This window comes from Podarcis filfolensis (genome assembly GCF_964270895.1).
Source record: "Podarcis filfolensis genome assembly, chromosome: 2".
Taxonomy (NCBI): domain Eukaryota; kingdom Metazoa; phylum Chordata; class Lepidosauria; order Squamata; family Lacertidae; genus Podarcis; species Podarcis filfolensis.
In genome coordinates, this window is record NC_139605.1 from 101,224,394 (window position 1) to 101,251,207 (window position 26,814).

Below are 26,814 nucleotides of genomic sequence, written 5' to 3' on the forward strand. Positions count from 1 at the left end.
ACTACCCAATAAATCTACTGTCTTCTCCTTGGCTGGTATACATACCTACAGCGTGACCAGGAAAAAGTCCCTCTGTCTAGAATCAATACACACTGTATATATGGCAGACTACATTTATAACAGAGTTTAAAAGCTAGTGATGCATGACTGTTACATTTTTTGCTGGCTAAGCAATGTGAATTGGCAACATGCCCCTTTCATAGCGTATCCTCTGAAGAGGCACACAGGGGAGTCAAGCTGTTGAAAGAAAACAATACTCGTTTGTAAGGAGCTACAAAACTAATTATTTTTGCTACAAGAGACTAACACAGCTACTCTTCTGGAAAATGATCTAACTTAAATGTGGTGGGATTTCTGGTTTGTTTGTTTTTTCTGGTTCTTTTCCATAGGCTGTAGTCCTGTACATGCTTTAGTTCAGTGAGACTTGCTCCTGAACAAAGATGAATAGGACTGGGTTTCATCTATCCCATCTCTGCGTGGAAGATTGTAATAGTCTTGCTGAGACATTAATTCTGCAAATGGCCTCCACAAATCTAATTAATCCCTTTGGCACTGATTGTAAATGGCACGAAAGTGTTATGTTGCCCTTTTGGACAGATTGGGATTTAATAGTCAATGGCAGTGAGGGAAGCAATGATTAAGCATTACTGGATGTGAGCCAACTAAAGTTAAGCACTGGTAATTTCCATTGATTTGAATGTGAAATCATTGATACTTAGTGGTCCATAGCTTTAGCTGGACTATAACTAATGTTAACAAATATTTATTAATCAACTGCATCTCCTGCTGTTGCATGGAGCTTCCCGTGGGTCTCTCACCCAGATTACTGATCAGGTCTGATCTTGTTCCCAGATTATCATGCCCGTGGTTCAGTGCTGGGCAAGACCTTGTACGCACTGATTCATTTATTGATTAGCTCAATTTCTAATTGCCATTGGTTGCTTATGATCCCAGGGTGGTTTACCATTCAAACCGACAATAAAATTAAGTTGCTGAGAATTGCAGGTGGGTAGAGAACAAGGGACGCAGGTGGCGCTTTGGTCTAAACCACTGAGCCTTGACCTTGCTGATCAAAAGGTCGGCAGTTCAAATCCCAGCAACGGGGTGAGCTCCTGTTGCTCGGTCCCATCTCCTGCCAACCTAGGAGTTCGAAAGCACACCAAAAGTGCAAGTAAATTAATAGGTACCGCTCCAGCGGGAAGGTAAATGGAGTTTCTGTGTGCTGCTCTGGTGTCAGTGTTCCGTTGCGCCAGAAGCGGTTTAGTCATGCTGGCCACATGACCAGGAAAAACTGTCTGTGGAAGCAGACAAACGGCGGCTCCATCAACCTGTAAAGTGAGATGAGCCCAGAGTCGTTTGCGACTGGACTTAACTGTCAGGGGTCCCTTTACCTTTACCTAGAGAACAATATATTGGCCTAGATAGGCCACTGGCCTGATCCAGCAGGTTCAATTAGCAATTTAAAATCAATTGCAGCAAGTGGACATCATCTTGTACAACCTCCTCCCAAGCCCTGTGTGCAAAGCTACATTTTTAACTGGCTCCAAAAACCAAATATTGAAGGTACCAGTTGTACCTCTGAGCAAAGGTAGTATACATGGGGTGCCACCACAGAGAAGGTCCTGTTTTGTGTCACCTTACAGTGGCTGATGTACACAGTCATGAGACAACTACTAACTTTCCTGGTAAATAATATATTGAACATTTAAAGACTCCGGATATTTATGAATGGAACAGCACTTACACAGTTTCATGAAGCCCTTCAGCTGGTTTCTAGCTGAGAAATGAATGGTAGATATATCTGATAATTTTCAAATAATCAGCAGTGTTCTATACCAGATCCATTCTTATTTGCAATCCACAGCCGTCTTTTCTTCTTTTTAAACAAGATTTTATTTGGTGTCCACTTTAGGTTGTGTGTGTGCATTAAATACCTAGTTGTAATTTTCTTACTTAGTAGGGAAAATATATATTTTAATGATTCCATATATATGCAATAAATTATTTATTGTCATGCTTTGTCCATAGATTTTAACAAAAACAGTGGAATATATTTATAGAAGCCATGAGTAAAATCCTTTAAGCAAATGTTTAAAGATTATTTTTTTAAAACAATTTGTTACATATAATTTGCTACATCATTATAATTGCACAGGGACTATAATAGAACACCCACATAATATAAGCACAGCACAAACTGATATAAGGCTTAACTTCACATAATACAACCACTGACTGGGTTACTTTAATAGGGTAAAATTACAATTCCTGCCCCCTGTTAGTGGTTCATATTTTCATAAAATGCTGATTTCCCCCTTTAATCTGAATTTTAATTGTTTTTCTAATATGCCCTGAAGTGATAATGAATAGGTATGATTTAGCCAAATTATAGAGAGTGAAGAATGTGTGAACATGTGAAGAAATATAAGTGCTATGTGAATTATATGCTTAGTCCAAAGAGTGAATTTGCTCAGGACCACAATGGGAAAGAAAAGGGTTCAGTTCACCCCTCCATGCCTGCTGTGAACATCATAGTTATCAGCCACCCTCAGCTGATTTTACCTGTAGGCTTTTTTCTGTTTTAAGGAGTCCAGGGTACTAAACAACAAAACAGCCATGCAATACAAATTACCGTATTTTTCGCTCTATAAGATGCACCAGACCATAAGACGCACCTAGTTTTTGGAGGAGGAAAACAAGAAAAAAAAATTGAAACCCAGAAGCCAGAACAACAAGAGGGATCGCTGCACAGCAAAAGCAGCGATCCCTCTTGCTGTTCTGGCTTCTGGGATAGCTGCGTAGCCTGCATTCGCTCCATAAGACGCACACACTTCTCCCCTTACTTTTTAGGAGGGAAAAAGTGAGTCTTATAGAGCAAAAAATACGGTAAAAGGAATTAAAAGCAATTGGAAACATCTGAAAACATTTGAAAACAATAGAATAAGGGCAAAATCTGGCTTGAAGCCCAAGTGGGAAAAGGGGCAGGTGTCTGGCAGGGTGAGGTGGTGGCCTCAGGGAGCGAGTGGTGGAGGGCAGAAGTAGCAGGGAGGCAAAGGAGCATCTCCACCCCCATCGTTCTGCCCGGACACTGAGGTCCAGCTCTGAGGGCCTTTTGGCGGTTCCCTCACTGCGAGAAGCGAAGCTACAGGGAACCAGGCAGAGGGCCTTCTCGGTAGTGGCACCCACCCTGTGGAACGCCCTCCCATCAGATGTCAAAGAGAAAAACAACTATCTGATGTTTAGAAGACTCTGAAGGCAGCCCTGTTTAGGGAAGTTTTTAATGACTGATGTTTTAATGCATTTTTAATCTTTTGTTGGGATGCGGGTGGTGCTGTGGGTTAAACCACAGAGCCTAGGACTTGCCGATCAAAAGGTCGGCAGTTTGAATCCCCGCAACGGGGTGAGCTTCCGTTGCTCGGTCCCTGTTCCTGCCAACCTAGCAGTTCGAAAGCACATCAAAGTGCAAGTAGATAAATAGGTACCGCTCCAGCAGGAAGGTAAACGGCATTTCCGTGCGCTGCTCTGGTTCGCCAGAAGCGGCTTAGTCATGCTGGCCATATGACCCAGAAGCTGTACACCTGCTCCCTCGGTCAATAAAGTGAGATGAGCGCTGCAAGCCCAGAATCGTCCGCGACTGGACCTAATGGTCAGGGGTCCCTTTACCTAATCTTTTGTTGGAAGCCGCCCAGAGTGGCTGGGGAAACCCAGCCAGATGGGTGGGGTATTATTATTATTATTTATAATAATAATGAGGGTAGGGCTGCATGTGTGTGCACCATGTGGCCTCAGGTGAAGGATGCTGTCCCTAACACAAATGTTGAAATAAGATTCGACTGCCAGTCCAGCTGGAACTGGAACTGTAAGTGGAAACGGGGAGGGCCACCTTGTTATTTCCTGCAGGCAGCAAAATGGCTTCTGCTGGCCCTGGGTGGGAAATTGCATTTGACTCCGTAATCCTTTGTGGCTGCTGTGTGAGGCAATAGGTACAACAGCATCCTGTCCTCTTTTCTTTTACTAAACAGTTTTCTGACTCAACCGTTTTCTGCGCAGCATGACACCCACTTTGGGTAGACCCACTGAGAGGTTCCAGACACGCACTGCGCACTCATCTTTTTCATATCACAGTAATTGTATGGGACTTAATATTATTGGGAATAATCCAATGTCACTTTTATAGTTCCATCAATGCAAGCATTTAAATTTGCTAGACTCCCCCTCCTCTGGCACACTGTTCTTGGACTTCTCCTGACCCCGCTAAGCTAATTTTGAGGAGTGCTGGGAGTTAGGGGGGAGCCCCATTGCTCAAACAGAAGTAATAATAATAATAATAATAATAATAATAATAATAATAATAATAATTTATTATTTATACAGTGCCCATCTGGCTGGGTTTCCCCAGCCACTCTAGGCGGCTTCCAACAAAACACTAAAATAAAATAACCTATTAAACATTTAAAGCTTCCCTAAACAGGGCTGCCTTCAGATGTCTTCTAAAAGTTTGGTAGTTAATTTTCTCTTTGACATCTGGTGGGAGGGCGTTCCACAGGGCGGGTGCCACTACCGAGAAGGCCCTCTGCCTGGTTCCCTGTAACTTGGCTTCTCACAGCGAGGGAACCACCAAAAGGCCCTCGGTGCTGGACCTCAGTGTCCGGGCAGAATGATGGAGGTGGAGACGCTCCTTCAGGTATACTGGACCGAGGCCGTTTAAGGCTTTAAAGGTCAGCACCAACACCTTGAATTGTGCTCAGAAACGTACTGGGAGCCAGTGTAGGTCTTTCAAGACCAGTGTTATATGGTCTCGGTGGCCGCTCCCAGTCACCAGTCTAGCTGCTGCATTTTGGATTAGTTGTAGTTTCCGGGTCACCTTCAAAGGTAGCCCCACATAGAGCGCATTGCAGTAGTCCAAGCGAGAGATAACCAGAGCATGCACCACCCTGGCGAGACAGTCTGTGGGCAGGTAGGGTCTCAGCCTGCGTACCAGATGGAGCTGGTAAACAGTTGCCCTGGACACAGAATTTACCTGTGCTTCCATGGACAGCTGTGAGTCCAGAATGACTCCTAGGCTGCGCACCTGGTCCTTCAGGGGCACAGTTACCCCATTCAGGACCAGGGAGTCCTCCACACCTGTCCGCCTCCTGTCCCCCAAAAACAGTGCTTCTGTCTTGTCAGGATTCAACCTCAATCTGTTAGCCGCCATCCATCCTTGCACAGGGCTACAGCTGATGGGATTTCTTAGGTCAACCTCATCCATTATGCCCTGGCTTGAACATGCCTGGACCCCGAGTTCATCATCTGACACCCTTCTCCAAGTACCTCTTGTGAAATACATTTGGAGACGGGGTGACTAAGGAGAGGGCCTTTTCGAATGCATCCTCAGCAAGGCCTATGTGGTACACTCTGTATGTCAGGTTAAGTTGCACCTCTTCTCCCTGGCTTTGAAGGGATTATAATAATCATGTTTATTGCTGTTTGTGTGTGGGGGGTGTGCCGTTTTATTGTTAAACTTGATGGTTGCTTTTAAAATTTGTCTATGAGTCATCTAGAGATGTTTTGTATTAGGCGACAAATAAAACAACTCCCCCAACCCGCACTTTGACTACTAAGTCTAACAGTTGCATTGCAGTGTAACAAATGACGTTTGCCAGAGTAGGGTTACATGGTTACTACGTATGTCCCTGCAGAGGCTTCCTTGCTACCCACAGTCTTGAAATAATCATTCCTTTGTAGCCTTTTGAATTGGCCGGAATGTGTGTGTGGCCGAAGGGTGTTGTGTACAGTGCTCACAACAGTTTAGCTGGTTTGCAAATGTGTGCCCACTGGCCAGAAAAGCTTGATGGTCTGTGCTAAATAAAAGGAAAATACTTTACAACAGTAGGGAATAGCGAGTCATTGGAAGAGGAAAAAGGCATCCACTTAAAAAATAAACAATTCCTTATGGATTGCTGCTATGACGGTTGCAAAGGCAAACTGCTGCTGCTTCCCAATCTATCTGGATGTTGTTGGACTACAACTCGCATCAGCCCAACTTTGTGAATGTTGGGGAGGGTGGGCTTCTGCTGTCTAACACAAGCAGTATATTTTGCGGCCATCAATAAAATAAAGATAATTTATTTCTTGTACACACAGCTCATCTAACTGGGTTGCCCCAGCCACTCTGGGAAGCTTCCAACAGAATACAACAGAACAAACCTGAGAGACCATAGGAGCCAACTCCTGGGGGCCGAGGTATCTTTGCCCTCCTTAAAATATTTGATGGGCAGGACCCCCCCAAAGCTGACGAGCATTGCCATTCAAATGGTGTGTGTGACCATATCTTGTGATGAATTGTGCAGGGTGGGGCTTACCTGGGCCACCCCAATATTTCCTTCAAATTGGCACCCCTGCGACAGGCCCGCCCAAGGAGGAGGAGCGTGAATTTTTCTGAGCCAACACAAGCCACGCTCCAAGTGGTGGAGGAGCCACAGGGTAGCCAATTTGAATAAAATATGGGGGGGGGGCAGATAAGCCCCGCCCCGCATAATTGATCACATGGCAGGGCACACACACACTATTTGAATGGTTGTTGTTTAGCTGTTTAGTCATTTAGTCATGTCCGACTCTTTGTGACCCCATGGACCAGAGCACACCAGGCACTCCTGTCTTCCACTGCCTCCCGCAGTTTGGTCAAACTCATACTGGTAGCTTCGAGAACACTGTCCAACCACCTCGTCCTCTGTCTTCTCCTTGTGCCCTCCATCTTTCCCAACATCAGGGTCTTTTCCAGGGAGTCTTCTCTTCTCATGAGTTGGCCAAAGTATTGGAGCCTCAGCTTCATGATCTGTCCTTCCAGTGAGCACTCAGGGCTGATTTCCTTCAGAATGGAGAGGTTTGATCTTCTTGCAGTCCATGGGACTCTCAAGAGTCTCCTTCAGCACCATAATTCAAAAGCATCAATTCTTTGGCGATCAGCCTTCTTGATGGTCCAGCTCTCACTTCCATACATCACTACTGGGAAAACCATAGCTTTAACTATACGGACCTTTGTTGGCAAGGTGATGTCTCTGCTTTTTAGGATGCTGTCTAGGTTTGTCATTGCTTTTCTCCCAAGAAGCAGGCGTCTTTTAATTTCGTGACCGCTGTCACCATCTGCAGTGATCATGGAGCCCAAGAAAGTAAAATCTCTCACTGCCTCCATTTCTTCCCCTTCTATTTGCCAGGAGGTGATGGGTCCAGTGGCCATGATATTCGGTTTTTTTGATGTTGAGCTTCAGACCATATTTTGCGCTCTCCTCTTTCAGCCTCATTAAAAGGTTCTTTAATTCCTCCTCACTTTCTGCCATCAAGGTTGTGTCACCCGCATACCTGAGGTTGTTGATATTTCTTCCGGCAATCTTAATTTCGGCTAGGGATTCATCCAGCCCAGCCTTTCGCATGATGAATTCATGGTATTGCCCATCAACTGTGGTGGTGGTGGTGAGTTCCAGCCCCCTCAAATATTTTCTGGGGGACGACGAGGAAGGGACCTCGGCGCGTAGGAATTGGCTCCTTTGCTAGGATCTCTGGGCTCCTGCTGGATTTTAGAAGGGAAAAAAAGCCCTTTAGAATTAAGCAAGCTGCGCGCTCTGGGCGCTGCTTTCCCCTATGTAAGAACGGGGATTCCATGCGCGGAGTCTCCTGAGTGAGACTCGCGGCTGCCCTTGTAGACCCAGCGGATTGTTTGCAGTCCCGGCCTTTTTGCTGAGGAGCGACTTGTCAGTCCCCTCGCGGCTCCTCCTCCCGCCCAGAGACCTTTCTAGAGACTTGAGGGACGCGGGAGCAGCGGGGTGTTTTTAGCCTTCTTCGCGTTCAAACTCGGAAAGAGAAACTGTGGCCCGCCGTGTGTGTGTGTGTGTGTGAGGGAGAAGAGGGCGCAGTACTCCGGCTGCTGCCTTTTCTCCGACCCCTTCCGTTCGCCTCAGCCCTGAAGGCGGGAGTCCCTCCTCAAATCCCCGCAGCCCAGTCGCTCCCACCCACGTGAGGAGGGGCCGCCGCCTGGTCGTGTCAGGAACCGGTCTGTCGGTGCCCTGGTCTGAGAGGAAGGAAGGGTGAAGCAACAGGTTCCCGCGCGCCGGGCGGGGGCCGAGTGCTGTTCTCGACGCCGCGCTCAGCGGCAAAGCTGAAGGCAGCTTTGGCTGTGCCACCTCCGAGGAACGGCTCCTTGTGCCCCGGCTGGCATTATATCCGGGCATTGCGAGGCGCAGAGGGGTCTCCCCGCAGTCTCGGAAGCGAGGAGCGGAGCTCGCGCGCCAACAAGGCTTGTGCCTCGCTCACGTGAGGCGACGCTTCCTTGCCCGACTCGGTGTGGCAATAGGTATACACGGAGGTGTGGTCCGCGCAACGTGAAAGCTCAGTCCCTCGTGGCACGTGAACACGAGTTGGCCAAGGACAGTTCGGAGTCCACCCCGCGGATTTCTCTCCCCTCCCCAGCCTGGCTGGCAAACAATCCCAAACGGAACCGGCTGGAAGCGATGCGTTCCTCCGGGAAGCCGTGGTGGCACCTTTTGGGCCCGATCAGCGCGCTGAGGAGCCGGGAGGGCAGTCAATAAATGGGCAGGGCGGCGGGCCCATTTCTTTTGAGTGCCTTTCAACGTGAGGGAATAAGGGTCCGGCGCGTGACTTTTTTTCTTCTCCACGTGTGGCAAAAAAGTCTCTCAAGCGCCACGTCGACGACGCGCACACACGCAAGCGCGTTATTTTGAAAAACTGAAGCGATCCGAGGTGCGGCTGCTTGAGCGCCGAATGCAACAGGTGCTGAGCAGGGCGCTCGCTCGCAGGGCGCTGCTGAGGGGAGGCGCCGCGCGAAGCAATGAAGAGGGCCCTTTTCGGCGCGCGCCATCCTCCTCCCTCCCTCCCCCCCTCTCTCCACCCCTCCTCTTCCCTCCTCCGCGGAGTTGGGGGAGTCGCCCACACGCCGCCTTGTTGCCCTAGAGACGGGCTTCCCCGGCTCTCTCTCTGTCTCTCCGGCGCTCGCTGGCCCTCCCCTTTCTGGTGGCCCCTCCCCCCCGCCGCAGGGGGTCCAGTGAGCGCGCGGGCGGGCGGAGCCGTCGGGGGCTGGCCCGGGGAAAGGGATCCTCCCCCCCGCCTGCCTGCTGCGCGTGGCTCAGACGTCAGGAGGAGCCCGAGCGGGCAGGAGGCAGCGCCCATCTCCGCCGCTGCCAGAGTGTCGGCGGCTGCCGGACGGGGCAGAGGGAGAGAAGTGGGAGGGAAGGAGGCGCTTCCTGGCTGAGGCGAAGTCAAAAGTCGACGCGGCGCGGCAAGCAAGGAGCGAAGGAGCGAGCGGGGGGCGGGGGCGCGCGCCATGGCCGACGTCTTCCCCAACCCGGAGCCCGGCGCGGGTCCCGACGCGGCGCGGGGCTTCGCCCGCAAAGGGGCCCTCCGGCAGAAGAACGTGCACGAGGTTCGCGACCACAAATTCATCGCGCGCTTCTTCAAGCAGCCCACCTTCTGCAGCCACTGCACCGACTTCATCTGGTAAGGAGCGAGCGCGGCCTCAACCCCCCACCCACCCCAACCCCCCGCCCGAGAAGCGGGCGCTGCGCTGCGGTGGCTGCAGAGGGGGAACTCCAGCGGCACTCTCTCGCCGCCTTGCCTTTCCTCCAGCCGGGAGCCTCGCAGTCTTCCACTCGCGGAGAGGCAGGCGAGGCGGGCGGGCGGGTAGGCAGGCTGGCTGGCTCTCTCCCCGCGCCGCCTCAGCGCTGTTAGTCATCTCCTTCCCTTCAGCCGCTCGGCAGACTTCACAGGTGAAGGACTTGGGGCAGAAAGAGAGACTCTCTCTCTCTCTCCACCGGCAGGAGGAAGCGCTTGAGGTTCGCCGTCTCTCCGGGGGCTCCGTCGGTTCGATGAGACCCCAGCGCACTGCTTCCCCGCTGACAGGAGCTCTTTTCCCCGCCCCATGCAGTCGCATGTATGGGAGGCGTCTCTCCTTCTTACTTTCCTCCTACAGATAGGGAAGGAGGGAGGCACCACCCCTGTGTGGGGTGGTTCATGTGGCGCTGCATTTTTCATCGGGGCACACAAACACTTCTGGGCCAGGCTGACCCAATGGACTCAGTTTTCCTGCACTCCAACTTGCCAGGAAGGATCTTTCTACTTTAAGGCTCTTGGGGGATGTAGTGCAGCACCTTTTTCACGTGGAAAGAGAGCTGACTCCCTCCCACCCCACAAATATGTCAACCCATTTCCGCACATCTGGAAAGAACCCCAACACCAGTCCTTCTGTCCATTTCACCGCTCCGCTGACCACATCTGGGGGGGATTAGTGCCTTTAGATAGACCTTCTGTACCACACATGCATGCACACCCCATAAAAGCCCATTTGATTTCATACAGTAAAAGACTTCCACCCCCACCCAGTACCATGCTCTCAGAACCAAAAACTTCTCCTACGACTCAACCCGTTTTGCTGGGATCCTGAAACGACACTCTTTTTTAAAGGGAAGGCTCTGTAGCCCCCTCCTTCTCAGCCGCCACACTCTTGCGCTGAAGAGAGAGCCACACCAGCTGTATCTTCCAGAGGAAGCTGGTTGTATCCAGAACTCCGTTCATCACTCCCACTGATATGAAAGCAACTCCAATATGAGTCTTCCTGTGCAGACCAGCACACACACACTCTCTCTCTTCCATCTACAATCCTCTTCTTGGTCCTTGAGTCGGCTTCCTTCTAAAACAGTCTCACCCTGTCCCCCTCTGGACACTTAAAATCCATTTGCACTGATGCAGATGCAGACCAGGCTCTACACCAGCGGTGATTGGAAATGGTTGGCTGTCAGCTTTTGTTAGAGAGCAACTCCCATAATCTCTGGCCATTGGCCATGCTGTTTGGAGTGACCCATCTTTTCCAAGTTGTTTGGGAAGTGCAGATTTTCTCAACTCTAGCATGACAAGCTGCCCATTTTCTCACTCTGCATCTCTCAAAGTTCCATCTTCTTTGCAACTATTAGAGACACAGAAACCTTGTCCTCCGCATCTCATTGTTGTTTCCATATGAGATCCCGGTTTTTGTTCCTGGCACCTCCAGGTAGCACTTGGAATGTTGCCTGCTTGAGCTCGTAGAGGGCTGCTGCCAGTTAGTGTGGACAGTATTGAGCTAGATGGATCACAAGTCTAACTGTGTAAGGCTGCTCTTTTGCTATTTCATTATTTTGTGTGAGATTCTTTCCCACTGTTGCACCACAATAAGTACTCTTCTATCCTTCACCTCCCACCCCAGATCAGGAAGTCAAGGAACTGGTGTTAACTGGGGAGCAACATCGTCATAGATTGGATTGCACACTGTATAACTCTCCTAACATCACAGCAGAAACATCTGGAGTGAGATTTGTCATCCCCACACTGAAAGTGTTATATGCAAACAACACCAACAACATCTGCTTAAGGGATCGTTCTAAATACCATTCCGCCACAGGGGGCAACTTCTGTAAGCAGCTGCATGGTGTAGTGGTTAGAGTGTCAGACTAAGACCTGGGAGTTCAGGGTTCATAATCCCCACTTGGCCATTAAGCTAACTGGGTGATTTTGGGTCAGTCGCTGCCTCTCAGTGGGGATTAGTTGAGGAGGGGGAGAATTGTGTACTCTCCATTGAGCTGCTTGGACAAAAAGATGGGATATACCGTATTTTTCTGTGTATAAGACTAGGTTTCCCCCCTAATTAGGGGGATGTCTTATGCACGGATATATCTCCCCCCCTTTCTTAAATCTGAGTCCCCCAAAATAGGGGGCATTTTATACCTGGGGGTGTCTTATAGAAGGAAAAATATGGTAAATGCAACAACAACAATAATAATACAAAACAGATGCAAGACACCCTCTTCCTCCATCACCCTCAACGGTCCTTTTTCTATGTCTCATGTTTGCAAAACGGCTTTTTGGAGTTTCCTCTTTCCATACACAAAGTTTCTTTGTTGCACAGACCATAGATACAAGATTTTGTATCTTACCATAGGACGTTGTAGGATGCTGCCTTGTACCGAGTTAGACCAATGGTCCATCTAGCTCAGTTTTGTTCATCCTGTCTGCTAGCAGCTCTCCAGGGCTTCAGACAGATTTCTCTCCCATTCCTACCTGGGGATTGAAAAAATCTTATACATTATTGTGCTCTGTACTGCACCAGCTTTATCTAGTGAGACTTCCAACTGCATTTCACTTGAGATAAAGAGAACCCTTCTTCAAATTTCTTAAACTCACTGATGGAAATTCCCTGTAGTGATGCTGTGGGCTATCAGTTGCTTTGTGTTTTCCTAACATTAAACTCCAGAAAAGGCTGGAATGCACAAGTAGGCTTTTAAGAAGTGCTAAAATATATTTGCAGTTGTCAGAACTCTGAGGGGAGGCGATTCTGTAAGAAGGGGGCTACCACTGAGAAGGCCCTTCATGCTAGTTGCCCAACCCAGACGAACTCTGCAGCTGAGCAGAATATTCAGGGAGAGAGAATGGCTCCTGCAGGTATCCTGGTTGGCAGACATGGAAACCTTGAACTTAGCCCTGTAGTTTATGGGCAGCCCATGCAGCTCCTTTAGTACTGGTGTAATATGTGTGTGGTAGGATACTCCACTGAGGAACCTTGTTACACAGTTGCAGCATTCTGCAGCAGCCCTGGCTTTGGGACCAACCTCAAGCAAAGTCCCAGATGATGGAGCAGATTCACACTATCCAGTCTAGACGAATGTTCACAGCGGCCAGGCTATCCTGATCCGGAAACAGACATTGTAGGTGTACCTGCCAAAGGTGGCATTCACTTATAGCTACCACTGCCACCTGAGTTTCTGTGGATAAATTCGAATCAAAGACTACACCTAAACTGTGCTATTACCTGTTTCTGGAACCAAGAGCCACCCATCTCTCCACAGGACCTCCCAATGCCAGGACTGAATTACAGTGGTACCTCTGGTTAGGTACTTAATTCGTTCCAGAGGTCCGTTCTTAACCTCAAACTGTTCTTAACCTGAAGCACCACTTTAGCTAATGGGGCCTCCCACTGCTGCTGCGTGATTTCTGTTCTCATCCTGAAGCAAAGTTCTTAACCCAAGGTACTATTTATGGGTTAGCAGAGTCTGTAACCTGAAGCGTATGTAACCCGAGGTACCACTGTACAGTTTTTGGCCCTCATCTTAGCATCTTCCTACACCCATACACTTGTTCAGGAGCTGCCATAAGATGCCAGTGAACTCATAACAGAGTGCATTCTCTTTAACTGCAGCATAAGTTGTCCTACCCATTGAATTCATTTAGTTTTTCTTTCTCCTATATATATTCCCCTTTAGCACCTGGGTTATGTCATGTACACCGTGCTTGCATGCAGCTGTTCCACTTAACCTTGATTCTGTAACCACTTCATGCATATAAGCATTTGTGTGCATGCTGCCCTTCTTCTTACACAGCCCTGCCACTTTACAAACTCTTATGATTCTGCAGTTGCTTAGGACAAGATTGCTTGGATCTCTTGCACTGAGTTTGGTGTTTCCCTTTTTTGTGTTTCCTGTTGCTGCCTCTGGTGGGCAAGGGGATTTGAAAATACTTTTGCAGATTGCACCTCTTAGATGTGCATACTCATAAATAAGATTTATGTGCATAGCCGATACGGAGGAAACTAATAAAAACCACTCAGGAGCCACAAGGGGATAAAGCAGTGCTTTCTTTCCTCGAGACAATGCCAGGCTGTTACAATGCCAGCTAGCTGAAGTGGTGTTGTACGTCGTTTGCATGCACATATCTGGCTGTGGTTTAGACTGTGAATGGTTGTGCACCTTGGGCTCATCTTGAATGAAGAAAAACGAGTGTTCATGTTGTCTTATTGTGAATTGCTTGCATCCAAATATATCCATTTTATTCGCATGCTGCAATTTATTTGTCTGAGAGCCCTTGGTATGGACTGGATACTCAACCATTCCCAAAGTATCAGCTATGAGAGAACCTTAGGACTTCTGGGTTGCAGGTCTATCCTCACAGGCAACCCTTCCTTTTACACACATTCAACATGTGTGTGACTGTGTGTATGCGCATCATGCCGAGCCAGAAGTGAATTTAAAAATGGCCAAAATGGCCCCAGAAGAGGCGTGAAGAAGCCAGAAAAGGCGCAGGAACAGCACCTACCAATCCCATGGGCCTTCACAATTGCAGTTCCAAGAGCCCTTGCACCAAGGATTGAGGCCTGTGGAGAGTTTGAATTTGAGGAAAGAGGTTGGGAGAGAGGGGTTGTGTTGGAGTTTTTGCAGGTGTGTGTTTTTTTCTTTGAGCCGTTCTTTGAGATGGCACCTAAATGCACAGCATCGTCATGTTCTTTGGGGGATGACAAACAAACCCAAGAGACAGCGAGTGGTGCCTATGCTGGAGGAGGAATTGGAAGTTGTGGACTGTTTAGCAGGCAGCATGAGCATGTGTGCTGTGGCATGCAAGTTTGGCAGGAAAGAATCCAGCTTAAGTGCCGTTAAGATACGGGAGAAGAAAATCCAGGCATTGGAGGCAGCGAGTGCATGTACAACTACAGCTGCCATGTGCAGGATGAGGCCCTGTTGAAGGCACATGAGGCACTGAATCTGTGGCTAGAGGCCATGAACCGCCAGCATATCCCCATTGATGGCAGCACCTTGCGCAAGAAGACTCTCATACTGTATGTGCACTTGAGGCAGCCTGAGAAGGGGTTCTGAGCCAGTTCTGGCTTGCTGACCCACTTCAAACAATGCTTCGATTTGAAGAACATTGGCACCTGTGTTGAAACTGCATCCATGGACCATGAGGCTGCCCAAAAATGTCCTGACCAACTGAAGAGACAGAAGCGCCAGCTGCCCATCATCATGTTCCTCCTCAAGACACCATCAGCTCCACCAAGTGAGTCTCACCCACAGGGGGTACCGGTCCACCCTGCTTGTCATTGTTTGCAAATCATCCTTCAGCAATGAGGAAGACTGAGTGCCTCAATTGCCACCATTCTTACCCTGTCTGGTAGGGCTGCTGGTTTGTAAAAGGGTTTTTCTAGGATTCCCAGAGGTTCAGAGGGTGTTTGCAGGATGCTTAAATTATACGCAAGGTGACTCGGAACGTAACCCCCCCAATAAATGGGGGGTTGCCTGTACTTTGGAGGAAGCCCTACTGAAGAAAGCATTCTGCTTGTCAGATGATACTTCGGATCCAGTGTTTGTTACTAAATATTTTTGTATTGCCTTGGTTAGGAAGAGCACAAGGGTAGCTTCCAGTGTCTCCCTTTAAAATACACACAAGCAAAAGCTGAGAACTTTCTGTTGCATGTGCATTAAAGGAAAATGTATGGATTGTGAATGCATGAACCCTTAATACTTTAGATATTTTGTGTTTGTAGTATCAGACTTTGAGTACTAAGTGTTGTCTAAGAAGTGCCAAAACAAAAGTTTTCTTGGCCTTGACATCCTATCACAGGGGAAAGCCTTTTTCTAAACCTATGCCCACTTACTTGTGGTAAGTTCTGCTTAATACAGTGGGGCTTATTTCCAAGTAAACATATATGTTTGCATTTACAGCCCTTCATGATATTTATCCCAAGGCTGGTTTACAATATAATTGAAATAAAACAATAATATACAATAAATAAGTTAAATGATGTGATTACATAATTAATGCAACACACACTTAAAATATCAGTTGAAGCAGTCAAGTTAAGAAGCATTCAATTCCAGTGATTTAAAAGCATCCCAATATTATTTTGGAAGACAAACCCAATTAAAATGGATAGGATTGTCCTATGGGTCTACTGCATATCATTCCACTTCTCTGTACTTGTTGAGAAATTCATCATATGGGCATGCAAAACTTTGGAGAGAGAAATGAGGAGGTGATAAAAATGATATAGCTGTTTACATTTTAAAAATAATGCTCAATTTACTTAATGTAATTAGAAGAGGAAAATTATTTGGGGGGGGGAAATGAAACAAAAAGAAGAGTAGGGGTATATAGATATAAAATTGCTGTAGGGCCCATTTAATCATGTTTATAATGATAGCAAATACATTTTAAAACTGCATTGATAAAAGGCACTTAATCACAGGGTGCATTTGAATGGGGAAACATATCCTGTGGCTGGCAGGTGACAAGAAAAGTTGTGTTCTACTGCCTTTTCCAGCTAGGAAGGATTTTTAATATTCTTCAGAGACAGCATGCAGTAACCTTTTTCTGCTTCAGAGATAAAATATAGGCACCTTTTTAATGAGAGTCTGGGAAACTTCAGAAAACCTGTGAATTGTAAATACAAAATTTGGGTAGCTGTTCTCTAAAGGGGCAGCACTGTTAACACCATTGTCACCCAATCAGTTCTTTTTTTTTAATGTTGCAATTTTTTCCCATATGCTTGTAAGCAGAATCTAAGCTTTAAAAAAATGTTTAATTGTAGAGTGTTTGCAGAGAGAGAGAGAGAGAGAGAGAGAGAGAGAGAGAGCGCGCGCGCCTAGTGGAGGAACCACCACTTTTTGGTCCCCTTCAATGAAGGATCAGAAAAAAGTCTGTACCACTCAACTTCAATTTATTACTAATATATATAGAGAGAGAGGAAGGGAGAAATTGCAGCCTTTACCCTTTCCTGCTTTGCTTCTATGTTTTCAATACAGTAAGCCCGCAACTTACACAGGGGTTACATTCCAGGAAGAGCACCTAAAGCCAAAATTGTGTATAGTCAAAACACATTGGGTGCAATAGAGGGTGGGATTGCCAAAGTATTTTTTTTCTGTACACCTGCCTGCTTTCCATTCCATTTTATTTGCCAAGTTCGTAAAACTGAATTAGCACCAGCTAAATGTGTGTAGGTTGCAAGTGTACTGCACTTATCTTTAACTGTGTTAAAAATCAATAAATCAGAGATAAAGTAATCTGTTATGTGATATCATTTGATTACTCATTTTATTTAGAAGTTAGTTCTGTCAAGTATAGAAACTTTTAAAAACACGAAAAAGGGATGCTCTGATTACGTATTAGTAACTTTCAGTGGCATCAATTTAGTTGTTAATTTAGCATTATTGCTTATATTGCATTTGACCTCAACAATCCGGCTATCTTGAGACAGTTGCAGCAGTGTTTTTTAAAGGTGGCATGTATATAAAAAAAATGGTGGTTAAAATAAACACTGTCAATATCAGGACGGTTTTCACAAACAACATTGTTAAGCTTTGTTTGAATTCCTCTGTGTGTTTAATTTTATTCCCACAGATTTCTGCATATAAACAAAGTAAATGTGTGTGTGTGTGTGTTTGAAGTCTCCACTACACTGTGGAAAAAACTTGTGTGTGTGCCATCCTACAGTGTTGCAGGCTGCTCCTAGCAAGTAGATTTGAGTAGTATAAACTAAGTATCTGTATATAAACACCTATGAGGAAAGTATTTGTATATGAGCTCCTTAATGTACCCCCCCCCCGAAATGCATGTTAGCAAAATAAATAACAGAGGTTCATGTTTGTGTTTTGTCAACTGGTAGAAATTCCGTCTGTCTTGCATCCTTATATATAAGGCCAAGCTATCTTTTTGTGAGTGTGTATGTGTTAGTTTTTCACTTAGTTCTCTTAAAAGAAGAAAAGGCAGTAACCACAACAAAGGGGGTAGGGGGAATATCAAGGCCATCCAGACAGTTTTGAGAAGGTCAATAACTAGAATCTTGCAGCTCTAGTATTCTCGCTGAATCCAACAAATCCTGGGAGATTAGGTGTTTTGGCCCACTTACTAACAAATGTATCTCACTTGCCAGTTTATCACACACACCCCACCTGATATTCTCCTGCATCGCAAGTATATTTTGGACAGTAAAACAAGCCAAGACAATTTATTCCTTTATTAGTGTTGCTGCATACAAAGTTGTGGGCTGCATCCATCAAGAGCCATAATAGTATTTATGATATGAACCCTTACATTGTGAATATAATGCATAAATTGTATCAGTAGGTAATCTTTGCAAGTTAATTGTTCAGAATTTTTTTTTGGTTGAGTGTAAAGAGGCTGAGAGCAGAACCCTGTACAGGTCTACTCGTAAGTAAGCGCTATTAAACTCAGTGGGACTTAACTCCATAAGCAGAAGTTAAGAAAACTTATTCCTTTGACAGGAAATAATATTGCTGTTGCATATTACGACGACAACAAAAAAGCTAACTTTGTCTTTCTCTTTTTCCTTGCCTAGGGGGTTTGGCAAACAAGGATTTCAGTGTCAAGGTAAGTAAGTAATAATGGCTTCCATTTCTGCTTTAATCATGAAATCTAGGTGAAATATACCTCAAGAAGGAATTAATTATGCTAGAAAGAAAGAAAAGTATTAAATTATCTAAAAGGATGTGTATTATTTAATCATTTATTATCTCATGAACTGTGAATCATGCACAGAAGAGTTTCATTTCAGCAGAGTTTCCTAAAATTAAATGTCATGTAATCTGCATATAGAGCACTCTTTAATTTTTCATGAAAAGAATCTTTGTGGTTTATTTTTGTAGAGAACATTTTTCTTGTCGGGAGCTGCTGTCTCTGTGTGGGTGTTCTGAATAGTGGATTCGCTCTCCATTGGGCTCCCTTTAATGCTCTAATCCATCTTTTCTCTCCCTTAGTAATTTACATGGGTTTCATGAATACATTTAGGTGGACCTTTGGTCTTTATTTTAATCTGTTTATTCAACTGAATGGAGTAAAATACAGTAAACATTTTTATTGTGAATGAACTTCAATTCAATGTCAATTGTTCATTGTTAAAATCTTGGGACAGGAAGTAACTTTATTTACATGGATTGCCTTATTGGCCATAATATGGCTGTATTTTTGTTCAGTGCTTATTTTCACTAAACTGTAGGATATGTACAGAACACGAAACCTTCAAAGCTGTCTTATGTGAAATTAAACTAAGTTGTTGAGACAACAGCTCTCCAATTACTCAAAAGAGATGCACTGCTCCCAGATATTCTTTTGATTGGCTATGCCCAGGATTAAACTGGGAACGTCTGCATGGAAAAACCTACAACTGAAATTTGCCCTTTCCTCATATTCTTAGGTCCATAGCCTGATTTTCTAAAGTCTGTAGGTTATTCACCATTTCAGGTTATCAATATATTTCTCACTTCAGCAACCTCCCTCGTCATAACTCATCAGCGTTCTTGTTTGCTAATTGTATATGTTACGTTTTCCTACCATGGAGACAGGTTTGATTAAGTGAGAATAGCATTTGGTCTGATGATTTCATAGATTTTAGGGCAGCTGACAGTGGCAGCTGGTGAATTTTGGAGTTGATGTGACACTTGCAGGTTAAAACCCACCCAAAAACCTGTTGTCTTTTGATCTGCTTATACACCGTAAAGCAGGGGTCAGCAAACTTTTTCAGCAGGGGGCTGGTCCACTGTCCCTCAGACCTTGGGGGGGGGGGCGGCGGACTATATTTTGAAAAAATATATATGAATGAATTCCTATGCCCCACAAATAACCCAGAGATACATTTTAAATAAAAGGACACATTCTACCCATGTAAAAACATGCTGTTTGCCTTGCTGTATAGGCATGTTTTGCTAGCATGGCTGGGAGATACACATGAGTTAAGTGTGTTGTGGTGACTAAGATTTTTGTACAGTGAGCCAGGAATTTTTATTTGAGGAAGATGCTAAAGGGGGAATTAGCACATTGGCTACAAAAGGCAAAAAGCGCACTTCTCCCTATGTTAAAGTTTCAAAAGCAGGCATGGTGTGGTGGCTGAGAGTATGCGCTGGGACAACTCTAGTCCACATTGTACCTCAGCCATGTATCCACTGGGTGACCTAACCCAGCAAACTGTTTTTCACTCTCACCTCCCCTGTACCTGTTTCCAGGAGAGGGACGAAGAATACTTTAGAGATAATATATGTGAAGTACTTGGAATTCCTTGAACAACTGTATCAGTGCTGTGTAGTATTTTCTATATACAGTGGTACCTCGGGTTACATACACTTCAGGTTACATATGCTTCAGGTTACAGACTCCGCTAACCCAGAAATATTACCTCGGGTTAAGAACTTTGCTTCAGGATGAGAACAGAAATTGTGTTCCGGCGGCGCGGCGGCAGAGGGAGGCCCCATTAGGTAAAGTGGTGCTTCAGGTTAAGAACAGTTTGAGGTTAAGAACAGACCTCCAGAATGAATTAAGTTCTTAACCGGAGGTACTACTGTACTAGCCCAAAATTTGCAAAGATTAAGCTTCTACCCCTCACAATGCCCTGTAATGAGAACATACTGAAAGCCACATCTTCTCACCTGGTGTTCTTTAGTTTTTCCAGGGATACTAAAATGTGAATACATGCAGAGGCGTAGGAAGGTCAGGTGGTACCCAGTGTGGAAAATTTCTTGTCACCCCCCCCCCCAATTGATTTATTTACTTTTCGCCTGCAAAAATGGTTTAACCTTATTTCATATTTTCTTACAAAGGAATGTGGATTCTGGGCCCCTGATAACAAGTAGGCGACTGTGGACAGATACTTAAATCTACAGGATGGATTGTGTTTTGGCTCCACTGAATTGAAATTTCAGCCTTCACGACATATGAAAACGGCCAAATAAACAGTTATGTTCATGGAGGAGGGTCAAGATATTAACTGATATGCATGAAATTTCAGATATAGCTATATAATCCCTAGTGTAGTAAGATAAGACCTTTGGAGCAGGCATTTTTTTAAAAAAGTTTTTTATGAACTGCCCTAGTAGGGCAGTAATTGTTCATTGATAATTTGTCACCCCCCTCCATGATGGCACCCAGGGCGGACCGCCCCCCGCCCCCTCTTCCTACACCCCTGAATACATGGCCTCCAACCTCCCGTCAAAGCATGGCGACCACAAGACCAGAGTCTGTGTGCTTGAAGCTGCCTTACCTTTTACAGACACACCTATAGGAAACTCAAGGGATGCAAGAATCTAGAGTGAAAAGCAAGCAGGAGCTATGGTTTTAAAAATTACATAGTTTCCTCCTGTCTTGATACTGGTTTCGCTGAAGGGGATTTATGCTGCTATATGGACTCTTCTCAAAATGGGCTATGGTGGCCTTCCAGAACTTGGTGCCCTCCAGGTATTTCAGGCTGCAACTTCTTGTCACCCCTGACCATTGGCCATGCTGGCTGGAGCCCAACAATACCTGGAGATTAATGGGTTACAGAAGGCCAGCCTTTATATGGCTTTATGGTTGAGTTGTGGTGTTCTGCCCTGCCCAGAAATGACCAAGGATTCCACCTTTGTACAGTGGTACCTCAGGTTAAGTGCTTAATTCGTTCTGGAGGTCCGTTCTTAACCTGAAACTGTTCTTAACCTGAAGCACCACTTTAGCTAATGGGGCTTCCTGCTGCTGCCGTGCCGCCGGAGCCCGATTTCTGTTCTTATCCTGAAGCAAAGTTCTTAACCTGAAGCACTATTTCTGGGTTAGTGGAGTGTGTAACCTGAAGCGTATGTAACCCGAGGTACTACTGTATTGGTCTTAAAAACAACAACACACCCATCTATTTTTCTTGAACATCCTCAATTAAAATTTTGAATTTGAGTCTGTAATGGAGGAAAACTCTTGCGTTAATTACAGGGTTGGCTTGTGCTGACAATCTGCTGAGTTGTGGTTGTATCATAAAACTGAAATATAAAACTGCTAGCCATTAAGTTCATTCTCATAGCTGTCAACTTTTCCCTTTTCTTGCGATGAATCCTATTCGGAATAAGGGAATTTCCCTTAAAAAAGGGAAACGTTGACAGCTATGTTCATTCTTCAGGTGTTTAATTTCAGAAAGATAGGTTGCTTTTGTATGTGTTAACTTTGCTGTTAACATTGACATATTTAGGAGTGTGCAAATGACCATTTAAAGATGCAGTAGTTTACAATGCACGTGCCTCGATTTCTGTCATTGTCCATGACTGATAGTAGCGTGGAATATTCATGAAGACTTGATGACAGCCGCTGGTCAATGAAGTAGCTATTTTAGGCAGCTAGAATATTCAGTTATAAGCTGTCTAGTTGTGGGTCACCTGTATTTGTTGTACAAGTGACTGGATAGAATTTTGAAATGAGGGGATATGGATGGCTGTGTCTTTGTGTTACTGACTAAATAGTATAATAGTGTTATGAGTTTGTGGGTACTAGTAAAGGTAAAGGGACCCCTGACCATTAGGTCCAGTCCTGACTGACTCTGGGGTTGCGGCACTCATCTCGCTTTATTGGCCGAGGGAGCCGGCGTACAGCTTCTGGGTCATGTGGCCAGCATGACTAAGCCGCTTCTGGCGAACCAGAGCAGCGCATGGAAACGCCGTTTACCTTCCCGCCGGAGCGGTACCTATTTATCTACTTGCACTTTGATGTGCTTTCGAACTGCTAGGTTGGCAGGAGCAGGGCCTGAGCAACGGGAGCTCACCCCGTTTCGGGGATTCGAACCGCCGACCTTCTGATCAGCAAGCCCTAGGCCCAGTGGTTTAACCCACAGCGCCACCCGCGTTGTGGGTACTAGACTCCCCTAAATTCTTGCATCCAGTAAATGTTAAAATATAAGCCAGGCCAGTTTCCTGACCAGGAAATTGCCTGGGGTGTAGGCTGTTAGGAGAACAAATGGAAGGTGATGAGTCATTAAGAAAGTCATTAAGAAAGCAAAGGCTCTGTGCCAGACTGCAAGTGGGTGGGGCCCCTCCTCCAGATCTGAGTTAGTTAGAACGCAAAGGCAGAGTTTGAGGTAGAGTGTTTCGGGCTGAGTGGGATGGAGGGGAAAGGTTTCAGTCTGGTAAAAGTGGCTGGGGAGAAGGCCAGAGTACAAGGGTTGATTTCTGTTTGAATCCATGGCTGCAGCTATGGGAGCAGCAAGACCCACTTGGAGTGTTAATGTTGTGAGCCCCTCCATCGTAGGCTCAGGTTGTATATCTGTGTAAATAAACCGTATATCATAAAGACACCACACTTTCCACTGTGCCTCATTTCCAAAAGACCCTGGGCGAGTGCCTGGGACCCCTGGAATCTCACACTGCTCAGACATAGGAGTGGCATGTTACAATATTTTAATAGGTTTTTGTTTATCAGAATATTGTACTTGGCTTATATTCAGAACAATAAAAGATTTTTTTAATAAGAAATTTTGTTAAATTTCAGTGAGTGGAATTCTGCTGATAGGATGCTGCTAGCTGAAGGGGGAAGCGTTTTTTGCCCTGCAGCCCCCTCATTCTCCCTGACAAGTTGTGTTGGGAGACCCTCTAGAATAGTGGCAGTGGAGGAAGGCTGCAAGGGAAGGGGGAACTGGCAAGAATTGTCTGCCTTCTTCTGCCAGAGGGAGCTTCTACTGGACCAGAGGCCCACCAGTGAAGTTCCAAGTCGTTCAGCTCAATCCAGAAGGTGAACTGATAAAGAGGAAGATACTGCTATGATGCTTAATTAGTCCGTAAAAGAAAAAAAGAGATGTAGCTTGGTGGTGGTGAGTGAGTGAAAAAGAACGCTTAAAACACAGGAGGTGGAAGATAACTAATGAACATCTTATTCAAACTCTTAAAAAAGGGGAGATGAAAAGGTGGCTGTACAGCTACTTCAATACTATCCTAAATCCAAGCGCCTTCCAACAGTGATTCCCCCCCCCTTGGGTGTCTTAACTGTCCAGTTCTAAAAATGCTTCCTGGTTAAATATACTTTGGATTGCAGCTCTGGTAAGGTCACTGTGAGGTGATACATTCGAAATAGTGTTAGTAGGAGATAAGAACCGACTTGCAAAGTCATGCATAATACAACTTGAGACAGTCCAAAGCTTTGGGTGGTGTTCAGCTAAGTTTTACTCTGAGGAGACCGCTTAAAATTAATATGGCCCTAACTTGGTCATGGTCATTAATTTCAGTGGATCTATTCCGATTAATACGTAGTTGAATGCCACACGTTTTTTTGGAGTGCACATTCTCTCCAGCCACTAGGTAAAGCTGCCATATTCAGTTTCCATTGATATTTCCCCCCAACCTGGTACACTACCTAAGATTGATCTCTGCTTTGTGCATATATATATATATATATATATATATATATATATATTGCTGTTTCCTACCACCAATAATTTCTGTAGTTTGTATAAGACTGGAGACAGAGCTAGTGAACTACTGTACTGGGTTTTATATTTTTAAAAAGGGGAATCAGGCACTTCTTCATCCCAGTGCCCCTAGGTGTAACTCGAAACCTAAATCTATTATGCCTGATCCCTCTTCCCACTCCCTATCTTAAGAGAGATACTAGTACATTTTATGGCTTCAACACTCTGCCCCCTGCCCCTCCCACTTCCTGTTTTGCGTAACAAACAGGCCTGATGAAGATTTCTGGAGAACTCGGAGACACTTGCTCCCTGTTTTGTGACAGTTTGGTTTTTCTAACGAAAGTATTGTCATACTATGGATTCTAGAAGGCATTTTTTGGGTACATTATCTCTGTAATCCTTGCGGTAATCTGGTAAAAGAGGTCAGCGTCGTTATCATCGTATTGCGGAGGGGGAGGGGGATGGAGGAACTGGGACAGAAAGAGAAATTGAGGGAACCATGCTTAAAGCCATCTGCAGTTCATGGCTGTTTGAACAGGGAACTTTGCAGCTCACACTTGCCCACTAAAACTACATGAGCCGTACACGACATGCTGCCAACAATTAGTACAGGTTGGACTGAACAAATTAATTGTTTTGCTCCTTTCCTTCCCCCGTTCCCATTCCAACGCACTTGGCTTTCTTCAATGGTTTACTTGTCTGCTGCTTTTCTATGGTAGGCTCCCCTCTGCAAAGCACTTCGTAACGATAGACTTCAATTTCAAGATAATTCACTAAGAATTCACAAGCGAGCCCAGCAAATTTAAATAGCCATAAAAACAACATTTCCAATAAGCCCCAAACATCTCATATTAATAGTCACTGTTACACTAAGATTAAACAATCGGCTAATAATTCATACTGAATCCTAACAATAAAAAATAGGGGGGGGGGAGAGAATCTGTACACCCGCCAAAATAGTGGGCATGCTATGCAAAACTTAATATTGTGTCCATCAGGAACTTTTAAACAAGTCTACTGCTGTCCTAGGCAGGGTGGATTGGACCAGGGAGAAAAACTGGTCAGTGAGCTTTCCTGTTGCTGCTTTTCCTCACACCGGCAGCCCCGTTTTACTACCCCTCCAGAGCTGTAGACCCTTGTTGGGCCAAAGATGGCATTCAGGAGCTGCCGGCAAATCACTTCTACTTTGGACATAGCTATGATTATTTCTGGCTGGCCGGTCATGTTAGACATGGCACCCCACAGAGTACGATCATCAGGGTACTTTTTATTTTAGCTGTGTCTGTTAACAGCAAAATTTCCTTTAGGCAGATTTCAATTGTCAACCCATAACACTTCTCTAGGTTCGCGGATTTTAGGCATTACAACATTCTTTAGGTTTGTCTTCCAACAAGTGCAGTTTCTTGTGGAATAATGTTAGAGCAAGCCATAAATTGTTAAGCAAGCTTCTAACAGACTTCTTTGATTAGGCAAGCGCGGCGGGGGGGGGGGGGGTGGGCAGGGGAGGGAAGCTACATTTTGTCTGCCTTGAAAAGTAACAATCTTCTTAAAAATAATTAACCTTGCTTAGGTGAATGTTTCGATACCTGAGGGACTGAGGTTGAGCCCTGAGGCTGCGTGCTCTGGGCCTTTGTAGCTGGCCAGAAATATCCTCCTTCCCCTTCTCTGCACACTTTCTGTTGCATTATTATAGGCATAGGCAAACTCAGCCCTCCGAATGTTTTTGGCCTGCAACTCCCATGATCCCTAGCTAACAGGACCAGTGGTCAGGGATGATGTGAATTGTAGTCCCAAAATATCTGGAGGGCCGAGTTTGCCTATGCCTGCATTATTACCAGCCAATCTGCCAATTAATTAAGGAGTTTCTACAATATGAATATCCTTGAACCACTACAGCTAAAACTGCACAGACTCTAAGAGCACCTCACATTCATACTGCTCTTTAAAAAAAGAAACTGTGAACAGGATATTATAATTCGGTTATAAGGTCATACTTTCAAGATCTAAAATGCTCTTAACTTGCAATAACTTAGGTACTTGAGAGTGACCTATAAATGCATGTCAAGTTTTCATCAGGCAGTTTGTGTCTTCTTTTTCTTTTTCTTTCTGTGGTTTATTTGTCACTTTTGGGCATCCGAAACTGTCGGCCTCATTTGGTCATAGTCTCCATTTGTGACATTTGCTTCTACCATGCAGTAAATGCTCAGTTTAAGAGCAGGGTGTATTTAAGAGTCCTTTGAAATTCTCACTTTCTTTATGCAAGTGTTAGGAACTGTTATATTACAGTTTCCTCGCTGGGTAGGGTATATTTTCATCGGCTGGTATCCAAAGGCTGTGGATTTTGTGCAAGCCTAGGAAGGCATTTCTGAGGATAGGTGAAGCCCTCTGAAATGGTATGTACTGAGATGCAGCAGGATGAAACGGGGGGATAACTTAGCCCCCATTCTCATGTGTAATGAAGTTCTTGTTGCTCATGCATGGGATCTGGGCTATTGTGCTGTGGACACAAATGCTTGTGGCAGGTATTTCTCTGTTTAATGTAGCTGTATTGGTGGTCTTTCAGCTGTTGTAAACTAGTATCATTTATGTATACCCAGACTATTTGTTATTAGGGGAAACTTTTTTTTTCTTTGGAAAGCTGAAGTTTCTCATTTGTTACGGAAAAAGAAAGAAAGACTCCAACCCTGTTTTTTTTGCACTGAAAGCATAAGTTTAAAATTAACACACATTCTGGCAGTTTATTTTGCAGAGCAAGCAGGAGAACACACTGACTATGAAATTAATGGCATTTATTCTAATACAAATTATGTGAAGGCATGACAAGGAAATTACTG

The 26,814-nt window shown here is 45.3% G+C and overlaps 2 protein-coding genes across 7 annotated transcripts in view; one reads left to right on the top strand and one right to left on the bottom strand.

Moving 5' to 3' along the window:
• APOH (apolipoprotein H) overlaps positions 1-26,814 on the bottom strand; it is a 351,268-nt gene that overhangs the window by 50,528 nt on the left and 273,926 nt on the right. The gene's annotated exons all lie outside the window — the stretch shown is intronic.
• The window catches only part of PRKCA (protein kinase C alpha), a 187,017-nt gene continuing 169,308 nt past the window's right edge, over positions 9,106-26,814 (top strand). For all 6 annotated transcript variants that reach the window (XR_014544416.1, XR_014544417.1, XR_014544418.1 and 3 more), the window contains exons 1-2: positions 9,106-9,489; positions 18,140-18,171. Coding sequence is in view for 2 of the 6 variants with exons in the window: in XM_083598717.1 (XP_083454843.1) it covers positions 9,317-9,489; positions 18,140-18,171 (205 nt within the window). In the remaining 4 variants the exon portion in view is untranslated. The remainder of the gene's footprint in view (positions 9,490-18,139; positions 18,172-26,814) is intronic.